This window comes from Scomber scombrus, chromosome 6 (genome assembly GCF_963691925.1).
Source record: "Scomber scombrus chromosome 6, fScoSco1.1, whole genome shotgun sequence".
Classification (NCBI taxonomy): domain Eukaryota; kingdom Metazoa; phylum Chordata; class Actinopteri; order Scombriformes; family Scombridae; genus Scomber; species Scomber scombrus.
This window is the reverse complement of record NC_084975.1, coordinates 29,862,000-29,887,124: the sequence shown is the minus strand read 5'-3', so window position 1 is coordinate 29,887,124 and position 25,125 is coordinate 29,862,000. Positions and strand designations below refer to the sequence as shown.

Below are 25,125 nucleotides of genomic sequence, written 5' to 3'. Positions count from 1 at the left end.
CAGAAACATTAAAGAATAACATAAAATATGTGAGTGGAGACTGGAGTGTTTTTACATGTGTTTAATTCACAAAAACAGCCAGAGACTTGCAGACTGTAGTGAGCTAACAACATGTGCTAAGTGTGTCTACAACACACAAAACAAACCCTGTGACCTCATGCAGAAAAAAGAATTATTCATTTTTTTGTGATTTTGACCTAGATTTTGGCTTCGGTTTGGGCATGTGTTCAAGTGCTACCCTCCCCAAAGATTAAAGTTTATAGTCAAAGTAGTCTAATTATGTTTTTTTTGTGCAGCTCTCTTCATATAGTTATATGTATGTAGTGTAATATGTGCTGAATAGTGTTAGTAATTGTACACACATAAGAAGTTTATACACTCAGTCTCTTATTGGCTTTCATGCCACCTGGGCAGTGTGCATGTACTGTAAAATAATTACTCATGTGTTAAACCTTTTGCTCCCCTGAGGAAGGCGATATGACCAGCTGAAGGTCAAGGACAGAGAAAAAGAGGCAGAAAGACAGAGAGGAGAAAAAGGAGGGAATGGGGAGAGAGGTGAAGGAGGTATAATGATAAAAATGAAGAAAAAAAAGGAAAAGGATGGGTGCATAAAGAAATTAAGCGTGGGGTCGAAAGATGGATATCAGGAATTTGCATCATCGTCATGGAGAATGAGACACACATATGCCAACGAGGCCAGTTATCAGGGGAATAATCCCATAGTATCAAGTTCAATGTGATGACGGAGAAGGAGAGGTTTCAAAACAAACTGTCCAGAAAAAGAGGCTCCTGTGTGAATTAAAGACCACACACTGGCTGCAACAAAGAGCAGTGCTCAGACACACACAGGGAGGGACGAACAGACAGAAACAAAGGTGGATTTACTCTGGGGGAAAAAGTGAGTGTGTGGAGTGTGTGTGTGTGTGTGTGTATGTGTGAGAGGGAGAGAGCTAGAAAGAGAGAGAGAGAGCTGGTGACATGAAACAGATCAAAGAGTGGAGAGGTCGGCGGGGCAGAGAAGGAGAAAGACAGAGAGAGAGGCCAGGGGGTCCCGTAATTACAACCTACATCCGCCAAGTTGAGCCATGTGTGACTGCATGTGTGTGTGTGTGTGTGTGTGTGTGTGTGTGTGTGTGTGTGTGTGTGTGTGTGTGTGTGTGTGTGTGTGTGTGTGTGTGTGTGTGTGTGTGTGTGTGTGTGTGTGTGTGTGTAAGCGTGTATGTGTATCGGTAGTCCAAGCATGGCTGTGGAATAAGTGTTTTAGGGGAAATTGCTCCCTTCCACGCAAGCACACACACCTCTCACAGACACACACACACACACACACACACAGTGGTAGGTGTGTGTAGTAGATGCATGCACACAAACATAGTAAAATCAAACTTTTTTAAGTACCAGGTATGAGCAGAGCATTTTGCATTAAAGCTTGTGCAGTCATATAGTACAAAACATGAGCAAACCTGCATGTGCGTGTATACAGTAAAGACAAAATTGGAAACATACACACACACACACACACACATATTCACGGTGGGGTTGGGAGTGTCTGTGGTTGAGGGGTGCAGATCAATGGAGACCACTCACTGGTTGGTCTCTGCAGCAGAAAAGCGGATTGCTCTGGGACCCAAACTATTGTACAGCACCACACTGACTTCAAACACACACACACACACACACACACACACACACACACACACACACACACACACACACACACACACACACACACACACACACACACACACACACACACACACACATACGCACACAACACAAAGTCAGAACATGAGGCAAACTCTGGTTTTGCTCTATGTCTCTCACACACCCACACACACACACACACTCTCACTCTCTCACACACACACACACAACACTGACAGAGGACACAAACAGTCTAATAGAGCAGTGAGTGCAGAGAAATGGAAATGCCTCTTTGACTGACTGGGGCTCATTGTGCTTTCATGCCTTTAGAGAGGACCCCCTGGCATCAGCAGGGCTAATCTCTTTCTCTTCTTCCTTTTTTTCTGTTTGTCCCTCTATCCTAAATCACATATCCATGTATCTCTCCATCCTCCTCCAAGCTTTCTCTCTCTCTGTCACTTTCTAGACCTACTCACTACCACCCCCTCTGGTCCACCGGACTATTTTGTCTCCATCTATCCACCTGCTTGCCTCGCTCAGGTCTAACAACACCACTGAGTTATTCAGTGTCCGTACATTATAGATTTCCAATTTGGGCATGATACACATAATGGGACAACTGTTTATCTTCACTGCCTCAGCATGCTGTCAAGCTATTGGCTGGACCTGAGTAACAGCCTTTATTGTGCACAACAGTAACAGTAATCATTGTGTTTTGTTGGATGTGTAAATTTGACTAATTCTCTTCTTCTTTTAAGGATGACCATTTAAAGAAACCTCCTTTGCTTTTCATCTTTTTTTTATGCTGCTGTGCTTTTCTCTCCATCTTTCTCTGTATGGTCCCGTAGCCCCCCCCCCCCCTCCGACACGCAAAAGCACCTGTACGGCTGTTCTTAACACCTGCGGCAGATCCGTCTCCCCCGAGCGAGCCCCCTCGTTCCTCCGTCTTTCTCCCCTCCTTCCCTCCTCCGTCTCTTCTCTGTCTCTTTTCTCCCAACCCCCTCCCCTCAGCGGAGGAGCAAGCTAAAAGCACAAGCATGCCCCAAAATTAATTTAAACGGAGGAATTAAATTAAAAGCGAAGCCTCGGGAGTTTTATTATGTACTAATGCTTGAACCGTTAACTTGGATTGTATTACTAAAATATGAATAATTAAGGACTGGTGGGGGCTATTATTATATCAGGAAAGAGGAAGAAAAACACAATATACTACTGAGTGGATTTAACGCAGACTGATGTAGTCTCTGTTAGGACAGGCTGAATTTGTGGGATGGAAGTAAGCAAGAAGGACATTAGTTCAAATACAGTATACTGACTCCATCCTCTCTTAACTTTACTAATACTAAGGCTAAGTGAGGTAAGACATATAACACCCATATAACCAGTCTTATTAAGATCATTTCTTTTAGCGAAACAAAAGAATATCAGGAAAATATAAGGTTCAGATTACCTGTATACCTGTGACATGTCACAGCAGGCAAAACACAGGTGTAATTAGCAAGATGGCTAACAGCTGCATTACATTTAATTGCTGGCTCAGAAGAACAGAGCTATCACTAATGTTATCAGTGACACCAATCTTTGGACCCAGCCCTATCTCTTTGGGTATGACAGGACCACAGGATCATTGCAACCATAGTTCATAATAGGTACACTAAAAATAAAATTATTATAGGTGAATGTTAGGATTTTTAGACCTCTCATTGTCCTCAGTTTGTCATGCTATACGCTTTAATGTGATTTGAGTGAAGAGGGTGGGACAAGGTTATTGCTATAAAAGTTTAATTTACAAAGCCTATCTCTGCACACCTTTTGGTACGTAATGTAACAGATGTCATTTAACGACCCTGATGCATAATGGACATGCCATTTGCAGCAAGTGAACATGAGTGGCATATGAAGCGTAATATAAAGCAGATAAAGCGAATGAAGTGCCGAAGTATGTTATGTCACTTCATTTCTCACCTGAAATGAACAGCCAGTCTCAGCCAGTCAGAACATGTCTTTTTTATATGATCTCTGGGTTGTAGAGGTCAGTGTAAAAAAAAAAAAACTTTACCTTCACTGTTGCATGGGTTAAGTTTTACAGATATGGGGCTATACAGCTTCTTTTGTTGTTGTGTCTGTTTTGGACTTTTAAAAATGTATCTGTGAGGCTGCCTCTCTATTATCATGAGTCTTATACAGTAAAGTCATATTATATGACAAACACACACCACCACACATCTCTCTGATTGTCTGTCTCTCATCAGCACTCTGAATCCTCACTTCCTTCCACGCACGCACTCACACACACAAACACACACAATCTAAATCTCCTCACACAGTGTCCCACAGCCCTATCTAGCTTTCCTTAACTTTTTCTCACACTGCCTCTCTTCTATGAGCCTCTATGTGTGTGTGTGTGTGTGTGTGTGTGTGTGTGTGTGTGTGTGTGTGTGTGTGTGTGTGTGTGTGTGTGTGTGTGTTGGACTGTAGAATTATTAGTCTTCTCGTTGTGTCTCTGATGTGAAGCCCCCCTTATCAGCCGGCAAGCAGTCAGCCCCCCCGGCCCCCCTCTGCAGCTGTCACTGCGCACACCCCCTCACCCACCACCACCACACATACTATTCTCTGAGGACAAACTCCCTAACACATACGCCAAATACCCACATACACTCAAAACGTACGACAAACACAGCAACATACAAATCTCTGTACACAAGCGCCACTCACATTCACGCACGCACAATTTTATCTGCTCACTCGCAGGCCGCATGGCTTGGCAGCCAACGAGGGGAAGAAATATCCACTCACCCTACCACCCAAAACCCCCAAATGCTCTCCGCGTATCACCCCCCCCCCCTTCTAAATCAACCCTAGCCCCTATTCTACCCCAGGAATAGAGAGAGAAGGGAGCGCAGGTTGGAGGCAGGCCCATGTAGCGGTGCCTCATCCTGGGGGAGTTCATTACTCGAGCTGGGTGCTCCCTCCGGCCACCAGCCAGCAGCACTGCTGAGGTAAAGAAGCTAGGCCTCAGTCAGCTACATAGCCCCCCGACCTGTGCTATTAGCCCCCCAACACACACACACACACACACACACACACACACACACACACACACACACACACACACACACACACACACACACACACACACACACACACACACACACACACACACACACACACACAAACGAGTGTAGTGTAATACTCCAGTTGAGCTGCTCTCATTGGAGTGGAGAAAAAGTGAGAAAAGAGGGCAAGTAAAAGACAGAGGGAGGACAGAAAAGTGGAGAGAGATAGAGAGACGAAAGATTACATGAAAATAAGTAGGATGGATGGATGGATGGATGGATGGATGGATGGATGGATGGATGGATGGATGGATGGCTGGATGGATGGAGCAGCCATTGCAGTGACCTGGCTAAAGGAGTACAAGAGCCTGCCCCCCCCCCCCCTTCTTCCCCTTCCCTTCTCCATCTTTCCCTTTCTTCATTGTTGTTGTTTGTGTTGTTTTGTTGTTTATTTGAGTGCCCCGTCTTGCTGCGCTCTCCGGCAGGCCTCGCTCCTGACTTATTTAGCAGTGTGTTTTCTATCATATTTGAAAAATGAAGAGCAGATTGGTTAATATTTCAAGACATCCCACTTGCACGAGTGAGGGAGAGAGAGAGAGAGAGAGACAAAGACAGAGGAAGAGAGAGAGAGGAGAGAGAGATGGGAGTAGAGGAAAGGAGGGAATACGAGGGAGGAATTCTCTTGTTCCTTAACCCCAATTCTAGGCTTCATGCTGGGAGCAGAAGCACGCATGAACACACACACATGCACACAAGCATGCATGCACACACTCACACACTCACACACTCACACACACTCACACACTCACACACAAACACACACACACACACACACACACACACACACACACACACACAACACATGCATTCCCCTTACACCCAGAAAACACATTGAAGAAAAGCCAACATACAAAATGTTCACTTCACAAGTGCAGCACACACAGACATGAATACCACCACGTACAGGGGTTTTTCATGCATAGAGGAATTTTTGGTGCCCCCGCATAGAGGTTTTATGGCAATTAAAATCCTCTCCAAATGTGTTTCATAGCAATTTATCAAGCAACTGTTGAACAAGCAAAACATAAACTTAAAAACTCTGAGTTAAAACTGCAGTGTGCTTTTTCGCATCATGTCCTGCCTCCTGCATCTGTAGCCTAAAAAAATGCATAGATTTCTGTCAAATATGATAACACAGACCCATTGCCTTTACTGTACCGATCATGTTTACTGTTACCCCCCCAAAGGTCCATTCTGAGCCAGGAAAAACCCTGCAAGTATACTGAAAAAATACATGCGCAGACTGAGTATAGACATCTGAAATACTGTATTTCCCTCTACATGTTTAACAATACATGCTAACTATTAGTCCACTAATCCATGAGTCACTCAACAGAACACATTTTGGCCAATTTATCCAATAAAAATGCCAAACATTTATAGATTTCTGCCTCTCCAGTGTGGCTACTGGCAGCTTTACTAGTCTTCTATCATTATGAACAGACTTTTTGTTGTTGTTGTTGTTGTTGTTGTTTGGACAGTAAAATCAGCTGGAAAATAATGAGGCTATTGTAATCTTCTCACTTCATTATTACAAAAGGAAAGCCTAAGATACTGGTGAGATAAATAGGATTAAAGAGCACAGCACAGCACAACAGGACAGCATGTGTCATGGCATTTTTTATTGATTCAGTTATAGCCAAAGTATTGAGCTCCCTCTATATGCTGTATTCATTATTATATAGGGTGGGAAGAACTTACTAAATAAAAGCAAGAAATGACTAGGTTGTCTAAAAAATCTTCATGGTCAAGAAATCATGTCGGAATAAACACAACAATAAATAAACAATAAATTCAAATCTTTTCTCCACTGCATAAAAGTATTGAACTGTCAATTCAGGGTAAAAACTACACTACAGTTCTTTACATTTCACTTTAGTTTATGTCCTTCACACACAGCGTCTCGACACAACAGTCCCACCACACGTCTCATTGATACACACCTGCACACACAAGCCACACACACAAGAAATAGGCATGCAACCATATGAATCATTTAACTCAAAAAAAAAAACACACATAAGTGTGTACACATGCACACACACACACTTGACAATGGCCCTCCCCTGTGACTTCCCATAGTGCAGTGAATTCCAATCAGGCAGTAAGCAGGACAGCTATTTCTAGGGACAAAGGACAGGGAGAGGAGTGAGGAGGGGTGGATGGAAGGAGAGATGGAAAGGAGGGAGGCAGGGAGGGGAACATGGGGGAGGGAAACAAAGAGTTCTGGTAGCACCCAGGGAGAAGGCCCAGAGCAGCTGACGTCAGTGTGTGTGTGTGTGTGTGTGTGTGTGTGTGTGTGTGTGTGTGTGTGTGTGTGTGTGTGTGTGTGTGTGTGTGTGTGTGTGTGTGTGTGTGTGTGTGTGTTCGGCATTATAGGGTGGGGGTAAATGGGAGTGTGAGAGAGAGGCTGGCAGTGTTGGTCCTGCTGCCCCCCTAGGAGCTCTTGAGGCAGGGAGAGAACAGAGCAGAGTAGGGCTCCCAGCCCCCACATAACCAGGGGCCCAGACAGACAGCCTGGCAAAAACAGCCCGCTCAGTTGATGGACAAAACAGTCAGTCGGTCAATCGGTTCACAAAAATGTGTGTCATTTAGTTACTGTACAAGAATATATATATCATTTACTAAGAAAAGGCAGCCTGGCATCCATCTGACTGTCTGATAGCTAAAGAATCAGCCACATATGAAAAATGCACCTTATCCATTCAGCCAGATCAATCTATTGAGTGGTGGTGCCTTGGTCTACTTGGCTGTAAATAACCCTCCCTTTCCTCCTTAACTCTCACTGCATTTCTATCCTTTACTCCTATACAGTATGAATCCCCTCTGTCTGCATTTCCACTATCTTTGACTTACTCTCCCTTGACCGTCTTCCCACTCTGCCTCGTCCTTCTCTCAACCCCTTTCCCTCCTCTCTCTCTCTCTCTCTCCCCGAGTTGTGCTTTTCTCTGACATTTGGCTGGACAAAGGCGAGTCACACCTGAGTGCTGGGTTAAAACTATTATAGGCCTTCTCCCTGTGGTACACTGCCCTTTGCCACCACTGTCTGTGACTGAAAGTGTGCGTGTGCGTGTGTGTGTGTGTGTGTGTGTGTGTGTGTGTGCGTGCATGCGTGTGCCTGTACACCTGGGTGTATCTTTGTAATAAACTTAGCACGCTGTAAGTTATTATGGTAAATTTAATTTGCTTGCTGTAGGTGTAAAGCAGGTGCACAGGTGGTAAAATCATCCATTGTATATTTATATCATTATCACATGTTTTGTAATACTGAAACCAGGTTTCAAAATCAGTGACACAATGGAGCAGGGTTGAAGTAATAATAATAATAACCGTGGGCACCTGGTTATGTTTTAAAATGGGGGAGCAAACTTTAAAAAGATGCGTAATTGGTGGGGGTGACGGGGGGTAATTTAAAACTAATTTCCTACATTTCTACACCACCTCACCTCACCTAACAGCCACCTGCACTCGTCTAGATTAGTTAGCCTGAGGCTGCACTGAAAACCAAGAATGTATCAAGAACCGTATATAATTGTGTGGACAGGAAATGATTATTCGAAGAATGGCAATTTCAAATTTATGGTATGAGAGAGATGCTGTGTTGCTGCCAGAGGAGCCTCTGAGTGAGATTACTCTGAGCAGCATGGATGGGAATACATTACAATAGAACAGATTTGAGTATATGGTATATGGTCTGAATACATTATCAGTTATGAATTCGTTGGTCAATTACATGAGTTTCACGGTCAATATCTGAGAGTTGATAGCCCTGTTAATAATCACCTCACACTTAAAAGAGCCAACTTGGATTCGGCTCCTTCGTGAAAAACATCCGAATCCTGTCCAATCAGCGGGCTAGGTTAGGCGGGCGGGCTGACAAAGTTAGCTAATGTTGATTCACAAATCAGTTCAGTGTTTCAGCAATTGCACAGTCCTACTTTTATAGCTCATATTAAAGTTTGGCTGGAGTCGGTGGGCTGAGCAGGTTCATTCAACACACACTAGCCTATCTTTTAAGCTTTATTTTCAATCCTAGTTACCTAATGGCTAAACTCATCAGTTATCCTGTTTGGATTGACAGACTGTGACTGACAGCCAAAGCATGCTTTTTATTCCTTGTTTTTTGTCAGTTGGTGAAAGTGGTAAAATGATCATTGATATAGAGTGCTTCAATATAATCACCTGTTTACAGGGTTTGTATGCTAATACGTTTTCTATTTTTTAAAGGATAAAAAGTAGGGTAGCAAAACCATAACATTGTTTAATTGTGACTAATTGAATAACGGGGATGCATGTGCACCACTTACTCAGGCGTCTACGATAATAACGCAAGAAGAAGAAGTGTAAAATCTTTTTCGAAGTAGATGTTTTGATCTGTCATATTAAGCGAAAGCACAGATGTTTCTAATAACATTAACAATGGATCGCACTTCTTTTTAAGTGTCCCAGTAGTCATGACAGTGTGACAGTGAGCCAGCATCCATAAAACTCCTGAAACTAAAGCAGCTGGATGTAATTCAGACATCATTTATTTCTTATCTACACCTGTGCTTTTCTTACTTGATGGACTTGTATTGGATGCAGAGATGCTCTTTTCTGGCTTTTAACAAAACACAGCATTAGTGCTACTCCAGTTCCTTATGAGAACCGCATATAGTGAATCTTGAGCCGCCCATTTGTAAATGACCTGAACTGACACAAGCAGAATGAAATGAGGTTAAGTACATATTAAACTGCTTAAAGGATCAACAAGTAGAACATTTTGAATGAAAAATGTCTCCAAAAACATTATTTTGCTCTTATCTCTTGGTTTCCTTAACTCATAAACAAGGTCATAAAAGTAGAGCAGAGTGGGCAGGGTGAGACTGAAAACATTTGTTATTAATATATTAAAGTTCCAGTAAAAAAGGTTAGCTTACATTTATCAAAGGGGGGCATTAAAAAGTCTTCTGATGCTTTGATAAAAAAGAATTATGTTGTGATGCAGCTTTCCAGACCGAATTAATAACTACAGTTCAACAGTAATCAAAAACAGCAGTTTGTTCCATGATCATGAAAAGCTATTAAGTCAATGTGCAGGATAAGGAACTATTCACCCAAAAGGATACAGTGCAAAAAAGTACAATGATATAAATTGCTGCATTCAAAATAAAGACTTGAGAAAAACAGCTTAAATGAAGTGTATAACACATTTAAAGCATCAAACAGGGTGTGGGAGACAGAGGTGGGGAAAGAGAGAAAGAAAGAGTGGAAAAACAGAGGGAGGGAGACAAACAGGGGCTGCTTTGGGGCCAGTCGCCACGGGGTGTGTGTGTACTTGTGTGTGTACGTGTGTGTGTGTGTCTTGGGAGGGCGCAGTGGGGGAGTTTGGGGGCATGGAGGAAGGGATCAGAGCTTTGGGGCCAGCTCCACAGGGAACAGAGAAGATGGGGAGAGAATGGAGGGAGGGTGTGGGGGAAGGGAGACGGAGGGTGAAAGGAAGGGATGTGGTCATTTTTTGAGTTTGAGAACTCAGCGGGGAGGGACAGCGAGGAGGGAGGGAGGGAGGCAGGCAGACATTGTGGTCTGTGTGTGCTCTGAGAAAGACTGGGGAGATGAGAGGGAAGAGGAGGAGGAGAGGAGGAGGAGAGGAGAGAGGAGAGGAGAGGAGAGAAGAGAAGAGGAGAGGAGAGGAGAGGAAAGGATGTGACATATATGGCTTGGGGTCCAAGTAGATGAGATGAGAATGGGGGGGGGGGGGGGGGGGTGATCAAAGAATGGAAAAAAGGAGAGGTAGAAAGGCCGAGAGGGTGAGTGAGGGGAGGTGTATCAAATGGAGGGAGGTTGCACGTTCCACTTGGGAAGAGAGAAAGAAGAAGTGGAGAGGGAGAAACAGGGAAGAAAAAAGGGAAAAGAGTCCCAGGTGTCAGCAGGGGGGGGGGGGAGAGAAAAAAGAAAAGAAAGGGAGGGGGTAGAGGTTCTGGGGGTCCTGGTTGTTGGCAGGGGTGCAGGAATCCAAGGGAATGGCCTGTTCCTCATTATCCAGATACACCCCCCCCCCCCCTTTTCCAACACACACACACGGAAGAGGTCCCCACATGGCCCCATGACAACTCTATCCTGACCCGTCCCCACACACACACACACACACACACACACACACACACACACACACACACACACACACACACACACACACACACACACACACACATACACACACACACACATACACACACACACACACACGTACACACATACACACATACACACACACACATACACACACACAAGTATATAAATATATGCGGACAGATACAAACACAAGGACCCATACACACAAAACTAAACACAATGACGGAAAAACAAAAACACACACACACACAAGCACATTTTGGACTCTTTCTGTCTCTCAAGTTTAACAAAATCTCTTCGGACATGAACACACTGACAAAAACCAGCTCTATTGTGTAGTTGATATCATTTGGCAGGGAGGACACACAGCTTTAAAGTCAATAGTTTTACATGTTACAGCCTGAGCATTAGGATTTTTAATGTAAGCAGATCAACTAAAGTGTTGAGGTGATCATATAACCACAATAACCTGCTGGGCAGTAGAAAGTGCTAAACTCCTTATAAGATGGATGTTTGGTGTTAGCCTTACTGATTGATACAGAGCCTGGAAGCTAGTTCAAGCAGTAGGTTTAAACCCAGGTGCCAATCTTCTGATGTGTCAGCTGAGCTTCTTGTCTCTAACTGGGTGGCCGAATTAAGCAGGTAGATTTACTGCTCATTCTCTGCTACTGTTGCTACCTGCACTGGTCACACCCCGCCACCAATTAAGCATTAACCTGTAGGCACTTTCCTCAAGGTTCCCCCCGAGGGGCTTAAACAGATCTCTGCCTGCTCTGTCTTTTAACTGTCTTTGTCCTGTGCAGGAATAACAGAGCCTTGACAACAAAATTAATTAAAATATGGTCCTTTTTTTAATATTTTAAGTCTATAAACCCCAAATGCAGTAAGGTAAGTAAATGAGATGTCCCTCCTTCAAGGCTTTCAACACCTAGTGTCAACATTTCGAGCAGCTTGATGCTCGTAAAAACTCTTCTAGAGGGGCTTCGTTAATCGTAGCACTGCAACTTGCGTGTGTTTGTTTATCCAGCAGATAACCAGTAGGGCTGCTTCTGACAACACTGATGGCAAGATGCTCGAGTAAAAACACCCAGAGAAGAAAACCACAAGAGACATATGTTTTCCACAAGTTGATCTGAGTGATGAACACCTGGCCTTCAAAAGGATGGCGATGAGCGTTGGGTCTGAACAAAGCCGATGAAATTCTGTTAGTTTTTTGAGGAGGGCCTGCAGCGTGGTACTGGAGCCCAGCAGTGAGTCCTATCATTCAAAATCATCAAGAAAATTGTAATGGCGTTATACATTTTTTCCCTGATTAAATCTTTTATCATGAACTTCTTTTGCAACATGTGCTTGTGCTCTGACTGGTTGGGGTTTTTTTGCAGTATGCAAGCTGAGTGAAATCTTACACAGTTACTGAATCGCCCTGAATCATTTGGGCTTCGGGTCTTCTAAAAAACACACAATATGCATGCTTTCTTTTTCAGTTTAAACCTTACAAACACTACGCTACCCTTTCCACTTGGTTTGAATGTGAGAGTGCATCGTAGGGCTATTAAAGTCAAAATACATCGACAGCATGTTATGCAAGAAAAGGCTGTAATGTCGATAAAGTCCTCCAGGTACTGGCGGGAGGCCGTGAAGCAGCCAGATATTAGGGATTTGGGGGTGTCGTTTGAGGAACAGGACTGGGCTAGGATCTGTGGCACTCCTAAATAATATTGAGGGTTCTGAGGGTGAGACTTATTCAATTTAAAATTCTACAGCATTTTTATTGGACCCCAAATAGGCTCCTCAGACTTGGCTTTAAAGACTTGTGTACTTGGTGGAAGTGTGGTAAGTTATACACTGGGAGACTGTAAAGTGTTGTCTGTCTTGTCAAAGGAGGCTGAAGTTGGGCAGCAGTTAGCAACTATTTTGACAAGCGTATAATCTAGACAAGGCCTTATAGTATTTAAAATTATGGGGAAAAAATGCAAATACCCATCAAAATAATGTTGATTATTTCCTCTAGTAAGTATATGCCATGGTGCAGGATCTTCTTGTTGTGGATGAACTGTCCACAGCAAGACTAGCAAACAGTCAGAGTGCAACATCCAAATCTGAAATTTACACAGTCTGACTGTGGAGATCAGACAATTTTTATTTATTCAAAGTTATGTAAATGTATATTTCTATAATCTGACTGTGTAAATATTTGATTAATAAACACCCAAACACAAACATGCTGTCTGAGACAGAGACACAGAAAAAGCTGCAAACCCTTTGGCTGAAGAATTCTAATGAACGTTTGGAGATAGACAGAAGTGGTCGTCTCTCTGTCTGTGCCTTTACACACACACACACACACACACACACACTGTACTGGACTATAGATTTAGGCTTTTTTCCTTTCTACATGCACACACACACGCACATTGTAATACACTCAAACACACACACACACACAAATATTTACTCACTGCAAGATCTACAGGCAGGCACACAAGGACAGAGAGAGGGAAAGAGGAGAGATGAGAGAGAGAGAAAAAAAAGAAGAGGGGAAGAGGGAAGTTACATTTTTAATCGAGTGTTTCTTTTCCTCCGAGCAAAGTAGGTCTGAATACAAGGTGGTGGTGCCAACACACACACACACACACACACATACACACAAACACACGTTCTCATGTCCTGTGGCAAATTCTTCTTTTTCACTCTTGCATTAAGTAAGAAAAAAGGGAAGAGAGTCGAAGTAGGAGGAAAGAGAGGAGGACGACGACAGAAGAAGAGGACGAGGAGGGGTAGGAAGAGAGAGAGAGAGAGTGAGAGAGAGAGGTGGGGGGAAAAATGAAGGAAAGAGAAGAGAGAGGAGAAGAGAGAAAACGTCCCCGCAGATTCTTTCTCCCTTCCTGGAGCGAGCGCGGGCCCCTGCAGCGCCGCCTGTGTAATTTCCAGTGGCAGTGAATACAGGTATTAATAAAAGCCCCATGGGGAAGAGCACACAATATAACCCTACATTTTCAGGCATTATGAAAGGACGCCCCCAGGGGTCCTCGGGCTCAAATTTCTGAGATGCAGGCATTGTAAAAAGATGCCCCCGGGGGAGGACCCCGCAATAGAAATCTGCTGAATTCAAAGCATTTCCAGAGTCCTGGTGGGAGCCATTACTCCCACTGGAGGAGGAAAGATTTTTTTTCCTACCTCTCCTCTCTCCTTCCACCCGCTCTCTCTCTCTTTTTTTTTTCTTTTCTTTTTTTTTTTACCAAACATGTGTTACTGACATGTTGACAGATTGCTCAGTGAGGTGTTTAGGTGCATGCACAAGGCACGTCTGCTGAGACACGAGCTCCCTCCCCTCCCCTCCTCTCCTTCTCTCTCTCTCTCTCTCCCTTTCTGTTTCTCCCTCCCTCCCTTGCCAGTTCCCAAGTTCCATCCCTCCCTCCCTCCGACTGCAAACCTCTCAGCGCGCCCAAAACTGCTCCCATCCATATTTCATAAAGGAGAAACTAGGCTGAAAGAGAGAGAGAGAGAGAGAGAGAGAGGAGAGAGAGAGAGAGAGAGAGAGAGAGAGAGAGAGAGAGAGACGGAGACAGACGGAGGATGGGAAGAGTTTAGGCGAAAGGGAGAGAGTAAGAGAGAGTTACAGAGGAGGGGGGAGAGAGAGAGAGAGAGAGAGAGAAAGAGAGAGAGAGAGGGAGAGAGAGAGAGAGAGAGAGAGAGAGAGAGAGAGAGAGAGAGAGAGAGAGAGAAAGGACAGGAAAAAAAGGAGGAAAAAGGGAAGATAAAGAGAGACAAAGCGGGATCAAGGGAGGGGAACGAGAGGAGGAGAGGACAGATAAAGAGAAATAGAGCGATGTAGAGAGTGGGAGAACTCTGCAGTGAAAAATGAACCCTGTGATGAAAAATGACTTCACAACAACCCTTCTCCGTCTCACCCCCTCCCTGCCATCCCTCCATCCCTCCCTCTCCCTCTCTGCATGTTGTACCCCCCCCCCCACCTCCTCATCCTCCTCCTCCTCCTTTTCCTCCCTCCCTCCCTCCCTACTCCTTTTTCTTCTTCTTCTACTGCTGCTCTCCTCTCTCCATCCCCCTCTCCTCTGGTGCCGGGCTCCTGCTCTCTCCCTGGAAAACCTGAGCGGCAGCCAGCTGTGTCTGTGTGTGTGTGTCTCTATGTGTGTGTGTGTGTGTGTGTGTGTGTGTGAGTGCACTTGTATGTATGCCAAGGGCTTAGCACAGGAATCTTCGGGCCACCCCCGGGTACAGAGACACAGAGGGAAGGGGAGAAAAAAAAAAGGAGGGAGGGAAGTAGGGGAAGGGGGCAGAAGGAAAGGAGGGTAGAGGGGGCACATGGTGATGAAGAGGGCAAGAGGGAGGGAGAGAGGAGGGGGGTAATTTTTTTTTTTTAAAGACGAAGAGGATGGAAGCCAACGGAGGAAAATAACAAAAAAAAATGACACCGAAGGCAAAGGCGTGAAGAGGAAAAGAGCGTGATATTTATTTTGTCAGTCAACAACAGCTACCTGACTCAAACCGCACAGACACACACACATGCACGTACACACACATACACACACAGTAAGTGGCAGGCCAGAGTGCAGGAGGCTGTCTGTAATTTTGTTTCAGATTACACCCCTCCTACCTCTCCTTCTCTCCCTCTCTTGTAGAAAGTGATCTGTGGTTTTAATAAGAGTCTTGGCCTCGCAGGAGTCAGCTGCTATCCTGACGACAGACGCAGCTAGATGTGTGTGTGTGTGTGTGTGTGTGTGTGTTTCTGTGCTTGAGAGGGTGTTTCTCTGTATGTGTGTGTGTGTGTGTGTGTGTGTGTGTGTGTGTGTGTGTGTGTGTGTGTGTGTGTGTGTGTGTGTGTGTGTGACAGCGGGTTGCGACAGACGGTAAGAGCTTAGCAGTGGGGAGATGTCCCGCGGGGGGCAAACCAGTCACCCAAGGGCCCCTGCACTAACAGACGCGCTCTCCTCCCTGCTTTCCCCTCCGTGTTTTTCTCCTCTTGCCTCTCCCCACCCCACCTCCCTACCTCTCCTCTCTACACGTTTTAAGTTTTTACTCCCACTCCATACTCCACTTTTCCACTTTTCCACCCCTCCTCCTCCTCCTCCTCCTCACCTGTCTTCATCCTGTTTCTCCTGCTATTCCTTTTTCCTCCCCCCTTCTTTTCCTCCCTTCATTTCCTTCTGTTCTCCCAGCAAGACAGGCTCCCCGGTAATCTCTCCTCTCCCCCACCGAGATAGGAAAGAGAATAGACGGAGAGTGCAGCTGTATGTGCTCAATTAACACAGACCTCACAAATACCTTAGCAAAGAATATGCACAGGATCTCACTCTCTCACTCTCTCTCTCTCTCTCCCTCCGCGCACACACACGCACACGCACACACACCATTTTCCACCCACACCATCTCACCATCTAAGAAGCGACTAGCTGGGTTAATGACTTGCTATTTGTCACTGACAGCGACAGTTTCGCCCCCCCCGCCTTGACTGACAGCTCCCTCGTTTACTCTGTGCCTACCTTCTCATCGCTTCCTCTTCTCCCCATTCAAGTGTTTTTTACTGACATCTTTAACAATCTCTCACCCTATCACCCTTTTGTCTCCTCACTCACACCTAGCATGAGTGTGTGGACACTGTTGACGTCAGTGCATGTGTGTGTGTGTGTGTCTGTGTGTGCGTGCCAGGCAGCTTTTTATATATAACTAAACTGAATGGATAGCTGCCCAAACACAAGGCCTCCGTAGCAGTTTTAAAACACTGTGTGAGTGTGTTTAAGGCTCTGTACACGTCACATTGACCCAACCTTGTAATGGTTTGGCTGTTAAGACAGCTTTTGGGATGGCTGTGTGTGTGTGTGTCTGTGTGTCTGTGTGTGCTTGTGTGTTGATGTGGCATAGCAGGGCCAGAGAATGTTCTCCATTTGATCTGTAGGAGGTTTTTTCCGCTCCTCCTCTCCTCAGGGAGCCTCTGCTCCACATTCTGACTCCTACTGAGACCCATCGACACTCCCCCGACTCACACTCTCGCTCTGTCTCTCTTGCATGTACTGCACACACACATAACACACACACACACACGGGATATAGACTTGCATGTACAGCACTAAAAGTAGTAGACACACATCACAAGATATTACACATCATATATATACCTCAGCAAGTTCGCCCAAAGCCTCTAAACCATGTGGAATAGTTCAGCATATCAGGCGGTAATACAGTGGGGGAACAAAAAAACAAAAAAAAAGATAAGGCACTTTCACAGTGGATAGTGTGGTTGCATGCTATCGAGCCATGAGCGTTACTATTGATAATACCAGTATCAGTCATTGTGTGCTGGCTTGTTAATTACATAAAACAACATATAATTATATACAAGCTACACAAGGAGGAACTACTATGCCAGTTAAATGAGTTTGTACACACATACACACACACACAGTATCTAATCCACAATTTAAAAGCGGAGTTATCACACTGGTTCAAAGTTGCAGAGAAAAGGAATGATGATGGGATTATAATGGAGGCAAATCATCTCTATCACACACACACACACACACAGTATACACACAACCAGCTGAGCAGTCGGGCTCATGCACATCAATGTGGCATTACATTAACCAGATGTGTTGGGGTCTGTGGGTATGTGCGTGCTTGAGTGGGCGTACACACATTTATATGTTATTGATCTGTGCCACTGTGCGTGCACGTGTGTGTTTGTCCAATTTCCACTCAAATTAATGGTGCCTCTTTATAGGCCTTCTGCTAGAGTGGCACTGAATTACTTGGTGCTTCACTCTCGCACCTGGGACCCATTCAATGTTATAGTCGCGGCTAGCTGCTAACATGGGACCCATTTGCTACAACAGTATAGTTAGCATTACAGATACCGGTTCTTTTTCTGCACTAACTAACATGGTTCTCGAGCCAGCACCTGGGACCCACAGATGAACGTCAGATATTATTCAATAATTGTTCACTTACGGATGAAAACGTGCAGGAAACTTTACATTTGCGACAAAGACTAAAAAATGTAGGTCTGTGTTGTCGGTACAGTTTCAGTCGGCTGCAGTAACATTAAGAGCTAGTAAGTGAGCACCTTTATCTTCATTTCACTGAAGTCCCTACAACAAATGAACAATGTGTTTTGTTTTGCAGGAGTTAGGATAACAAAATTTAAGTTAATACATCTCTGAAATGTTTTTTTATTGTTGTAAACTTACATCATCTGCTGTATAGAGTGAAAATGCTCTCATGATTCATCCCCAAAAGTCGCCTTAAATGACCTAATGTTCTCTCCTTTTGTCTTCCTCATGTTCCTTCATGTTCCTCGTGCACTTGAACACAGTGTAAAGACTAGAAGACAGACCCACAAGACTGAAACTTAACATAATATGAAACATTTGGGGGGTTTTTAATGTAGAAGGGAGAAAAAAACCTACAATTTATATTTGATTTGACCACATAAAGTGTGGATAGTTTCTCCATGTGAATGCATGTTAAGTTGCTGTCCTGGCTTAATCAGTACACTCTGCAGCCACAAGTCTGTGTCACATCACTGTTGTTCTGTAGTGATGACAGACCAGGAATAGTTTTGGTTTTGCTTCCACATCTATATGTATTTTGGCTCATAATTATAATACTTTGACTTTTTATGTAGAGATTTAAAATTCTCTGTGGTAAGAATAATGTGCCCTTGATTTGCTGATTTTCTTTTGCTGACGCAAAGCTAACAGCATGCTAACATCACAGCTACATCATAGCAAGCTAACTTCTGGCAAGATGTCTGTCACCCCCGACCAAGATGGCTGATGTCTGAGTTGTTTGGTTTCTGCTCGGGGACAAACACACACCATCAAACTACAAAATGCATGAACACATTAACTCTCTCATGCAGATCCAGAGTGGCGTGTGTTTATCCCCAGTAGGTTGTGTGTTTTTTTGTGTATGTGTGTGCGTATGTCCCATGCCATCCCACTAAACCAGCTCCCGGGGGTCTTTACCAGAAAACTTAAAAGGATTCTTTAGTCCATGTGTTTTAATTTAGCCCTTCTTCTCAATAATAACCAGAAAGCAACTAACTTCATACGCACATATACTCTTCTGCATGCTCACAGACACACACACACACATCAGACAAATACACTCAATGACACACACCAACACATAGATGAACCCGCGTACACAAACCCCTGCATGCAAGTGCACACGCATCCTGCTGAGCTGTGGGATTACTCTGCAATCTCAACCACTCTTTCTCCAGGGAAAAACATGTTTTATCATTTCATTTCATTTCTTTCTTCTGCGCTCCCTCTCCCCCTCCCACCTCTCTTCCCTCAGCTTTCTCGCTCAGCAACATGTAGCCCTCCCCAGACTCCTGTGCTGAAATCACAGGCCACATCCCGCGCTCTGACAGAAGCCCTGCGCTTTTGGCGGTGTGATTCTCTCAGAATATGTGTGTGTGTGTGTCTGAATGTGACACAGCACACTGAAGTAAAATATTGTGTGTGTGTGTGTGTGTGTGTGTGTGTGTGCGTTTTTTTTGGCCAAGAGTGCTAACTTCTCCTTTTCTTTCTAATGTCCAGGTAAGGCTTAATAATTAAGGTAGGATTAAACTGTTTCTATAATATAATTATAAGCAGAACAAATCTAAATCAGGTCTGAAAATATAAAGATAGTAAAACATGAACATATTGAGCCTCAGTGCATTCTTTGTTCTTTCATTGTATTTAGGTTAGCATGATTTATTCCTTCCAACTCTTACAAATTTCATTATAATACTCCACCAAGTCTTAAGGCAACACGATGTCCCAGTGATATAGTACAAGAAAACATTTTACATGATTACACTGAACAGCCCAGGGACCTTTGTCGCCTCTACATGTGTACATATTTCCTGATGCTCTTCACTGCAGAGTATCTAAAGCTTTAAACAAAGCTCACATCTCAGAGAATTTCCCTGTGACTACATGTGAGACCCGAGACCGACGGTTTTGCTGGGATTGGATGTCAAGCCGGCGGGTGAATAAGAGGTTGCTGAGGCAGGGGTCTTTCCATCTACATTACACAGTCTCTAGGAACACTATCTTTACCAGTTTAAACAAAGCCCTCTATCCCCCCTCTACCCATTTCTTCATCCCCCTATCAAAAGTAAACACACACACTCTCACACGCTTAGAGGCAGACTGCCTTGCAGTAGCAAGAAAGTGTGTGTTCATGTGTGTGTGTGTGTGTGTGTGTGTGTGTGTTGGCTTGTTAAGCAAGCGTTTGGATTAATCTGTAGGAACCAGATGCCCCCGTCGCGTTCCTTTCAGCCCCTCCATTAATTACACCAGTACTAATAACGGCTTTTGTGTGTGTGTGTCTGTGTGTGTGTGTGTGTGTGTGTGTGTGTGTGTGTGTGTGTGTGTGTGTGTGTGTGTGTGTGTGTGTGTTTGTGTGTGTGTGTGTGTGTGTGTGTGTGTGTGTGTGTGTGTGTGTGTGTGCAAGTCTGGCCCCATGGGACACATGGGTATAACTGAATCCAATAGCTATAGGTATTCAGAAGCAGGGGGGACACGAGCCACCCTGGAACCTATAAGGCTGGTGGAGTTTTGCATAGTGACAGTACACTGACAGACATGTCACATTTCCACTGTGTATCTGACATAGTTTACAATTGTGCACTTTTTAAACATCTGGAGCATCTCACAACAGCATTGATTCAATTATACCTCATTCCTAAAATGGGAGTAAAATCTGGACATACAAACTACTTATTTTATGTTCATGTAAAGGTTTCTGCATTTTAGCACCATCTGAAATAATAGACATTGTTAGACAACCTCAGTTAAATTTTTTCTTTCCTTCATTTTGGTTTTCTGTCATATTTTTCACCTACCTTTTACTCTTTTGTGGCCACACTCTTTCTTTTATTCACCAATCAACACATCACTAAATCCTGACCATGATGATGTTAGTGCCATGTCCAGTGAGGTATACAGGACTCAGTGTGCACTGTTTATCTTTGGCATATGATGATTTGGGATATTTAGCTGTTCTGTACCTGTGGCTTTTATGAAAAAGTTATAAAACACACAGCGGAGAACACAATCCAAATGAACTCTCTTACCAGCTGGGCAGTGGTTGGTTCTGTGTTCGGTGAGCTCGGCCAGACAGTCAAAGTCCTGTTGACAGTTGTCGCAGGTGAAGATGGATTCGTCGTCGAGGTCGTCGTCATGATCGCGGTCGTCATGCTCGTCTTGATCTCCATCCTCAGCACCTGCCCTGTGGCCTTCTTTGGGCTCTGTCTCTCTGTCAGCTGCAGGGACTTCTGACGACACAACAACATATACTGTATATTGGTTTTCGTTTCGCTTATGTTAATTATTATATTCAAGTACATCAAGCTGTTATTACACCCCTGTTGTTACATATTTATGATCATAGTCTTGCATCAGAGGTAAGATTTCTTCTTTTTTTTCCTCTGGTGACAGCAGCTTGATCTTGCCTTCACAGCCCTGGATTAAACAAAGATCTGGCTCATCCTCGTCCCTGTTATCTCTTCTTCTGTTTTTTTCTCTTTCAACATACATACTCATCCTCCTACTTGCTACCTTTCTCTTTAATCATGTTTAATTTAATCTACCATAACTTTCAGTTTTCACCTTAATCAGTTACCTTTTATTTTGGCCTTTTTTTTAAATCAATTTTTGCTTTGTCATTTTGTGTTTTAAGCTGTATAAATTATGTTATTTTGGCCTTTCCACGCTCTACCAATGATATGTACAACTTGAGTCATTTATATTTAGTGTGTGGAACATCGCTTCAGCATGTGATGGAGTGTGTGTGTGGGCGTGTGTGTGTAAATGTGTGTGTCCTGGTAGCAGACAGGCGAAGAGTGTGTGTGAGAGGGGACCAGTGGAGGGCTGTGTCGGCCCAATCCTCCCTGCTCCATTGTGTCTCCATTTTCACACCTTATTATCACATTATAAACGCTGAGGATCCAATAGGACTGACACTGAAGACACTGGCTTGGGAGAGGAGGAGGGAGAAGGAGAAGAGAGGAGAGGAAAGGGAGAAGGTGAGGAGAGCCATATTGGATTGACAGTATAAAGTAGTTACACCTAATAAAAGGATAACTCTGTAAAGCTTTATCTCTGTTAGTAAATTTGAAGTGTTGGCCATTATGGAGAGTCAATAATCTTAATTACTTTTAATGGAAAATAGACTTCCTTTAGTGAGTGCAGTTACAGGTCATATAGGATTAAGCTCTAATTTAGTTTTGTCCATTAGGAGCTTTTAACATCATTTTATGTGTGAAAGAAGCCTGATACACTGTTTTTGGCACTTCATTTGTGCAATTTTGGTATCAGACAAGAGTAACCGAAGCTATATTGTATCCTGGTAGTTAGCCCAACATAAGCAGGTACAATCACAAGTCATTCCACTGGTTGCAGAAAGCAGAAGAGACATGATAATCACGCGTCTACAAGTTCAAGAGAAAAAATGCGTGTATTAGTGAGAGCGATAAGAGTGAAGCAGGACGACTCCATCCCACACTCATTTATTACGGGAGAGGTGTGATGGGCGAGAGGGATGGAGGGATGCTGGGATGTGGGGAACGAGGGATTGAGGTGATGGTGTGTTTTGGGGGGCTGCGGGAGAGGAGGACAGTGATGGAGGGATAGAAGGAGGGATAGATGAAGGGATGGGGAAGAAGAGAGGGAGGGTGTTGGCCATCTGTCCAGTGGTGAGAGCACCGTCTGGCCAGGGAGAGAAAGTGGCCCCTTGGCTGACAAAACACACACACACACACACAGACACACACTTGTAGTGAATGCGCAGTTACACGCAGGTCATTGTGCACTTTCACGCAAAAATACACATATGCAAACACATACACAATCACACAGATGTGCACACACAGGAAGCACATCAACTACATACTTAGATAAATATACTAATAACGTGTGCATTTTGGAGTGTAGTTATGTGCAGTTTTGTCGTATGTCTAACAATTCTGCCGGATATCACCAGGATGTGATCGGAATAAATTAAAAAGTAAAGGATTATGTGTCACAGCTGCTTCAGTAGAAAGAAAGACACATGAAGCCAATAAAGTTACAAAAACTAGGTCCAGCCTAAACTATTTTGCCTTTTAGAGAACTCATTATCATCATTTAGTTATTCATGTTAAAATGTATTCTAGTAGTGATTTTTAGGCTGCGTTCAGACTGCAAGCCAAAATCCGATTTTTAGCCCATCTAGATTGGAACCAGATGGCTCTTATGAAGTCTGAACAGTCATGAATCACATGAAATCCGATTTTTGCAAACCAGATCGAAACCACCTTTGGGAAGTAGTTTCAAATCGCATTTGGACAGATGTGTCTGAGTCTGAACAGCTCCAAACACTCAAATCGGTTTTGACTGTCCGTGACGTCTCTCTACGTCTCTACGCTACTCTACGTCACTCTATGGGACACCACACCTGCGCTTATTCGAGTTGTTGTTGCTAAATGATATCAATGGAGGCAATGGAGGACGTCGAAAACATCAGTCCTTGGACAGAGGACAAAACCAAATTCTTAATTAATCTTCTGGTTTGTTGTTGCTGTCGCTGTCGCAATTCTATGACATCACACAATACACGCTAGATGACACCTCCGCTCCGACGACGTTGCCACAGCAACCTGTCAGATTGGTCATTAATGTGGCCCAGTCTGAACAGAGCCAAATCCCATTTGGACACTTGCTAAAAACAGTGTGGACAGTCAGGCCTTAAAATCGGATTTGAGAAGGAATCAGATTTGAATCAGATTTGCCTGCAGTCTGAACGCAGCCTTATAATGTGTTTTTTATTGTGTTAAATAGGACTGGGCAATATATCACTATTATCGTGATATTTTATAGATATCGTCTTGTATTTTGAATATTGCAATATCGAGATACGGCATAAATGTTGTCTTTTCCTGCTTTTAAAGGCTGCATTACAGTAAATTTATACAATTTTCGGAACTTAACAGACTTTTCTATTATCTGCCTTTATCCATTTAGTCATTATATCCACATTACTGATGATTATTGAACAAAAAATATCATTGCATAAATGTTTTGTGAAAGCACCGATAGTCATTCCTACAATATTTTCTAAATATCGTTAGCGAGGTATTTGGTCAAAAATGTTGTGTTATTTGATTCTGTCCATATCCCCCAGCCATAGATTCAAATATAAAATCCACACCTGTTTCACTTCTTTTAAAAAAATTGTGTCAACATCTTGAGAAAAATCTCACTTGTCTCAAAAAACTATAGATCAGAAACAAATAGAATGCTCTGATCTCTCTGTTATACTTTTGCAGTGTAGAATCTCATATATTCATATGCAAAAGCAACCATATATACACACACAAACGGGTTCCCTCACATCAACACACACACACACTCCCCAGGGTGCAGTGCCAGAGGTGAGGGCAGTGCCAACTCCAGTGCATGCCAATACAACCTGCTGTCATAGCAACAGAGGGAGGAGCCAGATGAAACCTCTCCTTCTTCTTCTTCTTCTGTCTCTCCTCCATCTCCCTCAGTAGCTCTTCATGTTTTCCATCCCTCTATTTCTAAGTCCTTGCATCTTGCACCCGTCTGTCCTCATCTCCTCATTATTCTCTTTATGTGTCTACTTGTGTTTCTTGTCGACTTATCCTTTTTATTTGGTCTCCAGCCCTCAATCACTGTGCAGGGGGATAAGAGAGATAGAAGGGTGTCAAAACAGAGGAGGATAAAGGGATGAGGGAGGCTAACACAGTTGGCGGTGTCTCTATTTGCACGTGTGTGTGTGTGTGCGTATGATACCCCCACCTACCCACCCACCTCGCTACACACACAGACACATGAACAGGATAATTATGTGCCCTCTTATGGGTCTCAGAGAGATGTAGATGGGGCGGCCTTGATAAGAGTGCTGCCACTGGAAGCTTCTACATGCTGTAGCTGTTATGATCATTACCGCTGTCAAACTGTGGCAGCAGACCTCCTGGTTTGGCCGCGGTTTTTATTTTCGTCTCCATTCTCGTCGCGCCACGAATCCTTGACACTAAGTGTTTCAGTATAAAAGCATGCCTAAAATAGCACGTTTTTCAATAAGTCACTACCAAAAGCAACACGCTGAATTGGCTATTTTTGGAAACTGATCTTTCTCTCTTGCCTATTCGTCCAAAAGCAGCTTTTGTCACATCCAAAACTGCTTTATGAAGACACTCTCCACTGTGAATGAATCCAAACACACTGGTCTCATG

General features: G+C 43.8%; 1 protein-coding gene across 1 annotated transcript in view; it reads right to left on the bottom strand.

Moving 5' to 3' along the window:
* The window catches only part of znf423 (zinc finger protein 423), a 148,972-nt gene that overhangs the window by 92,016 nt on the left and 31,831 nt on the right, over nt 1-25,125 (bottom strand). The window contains 1 exon segment of the mRNA XM_062420351.1: nt 20,962-21,162. Within this exon segment, the coding sequence (XP_062276335.1) occupies nt 20,962-21,162 (201 nt within the window).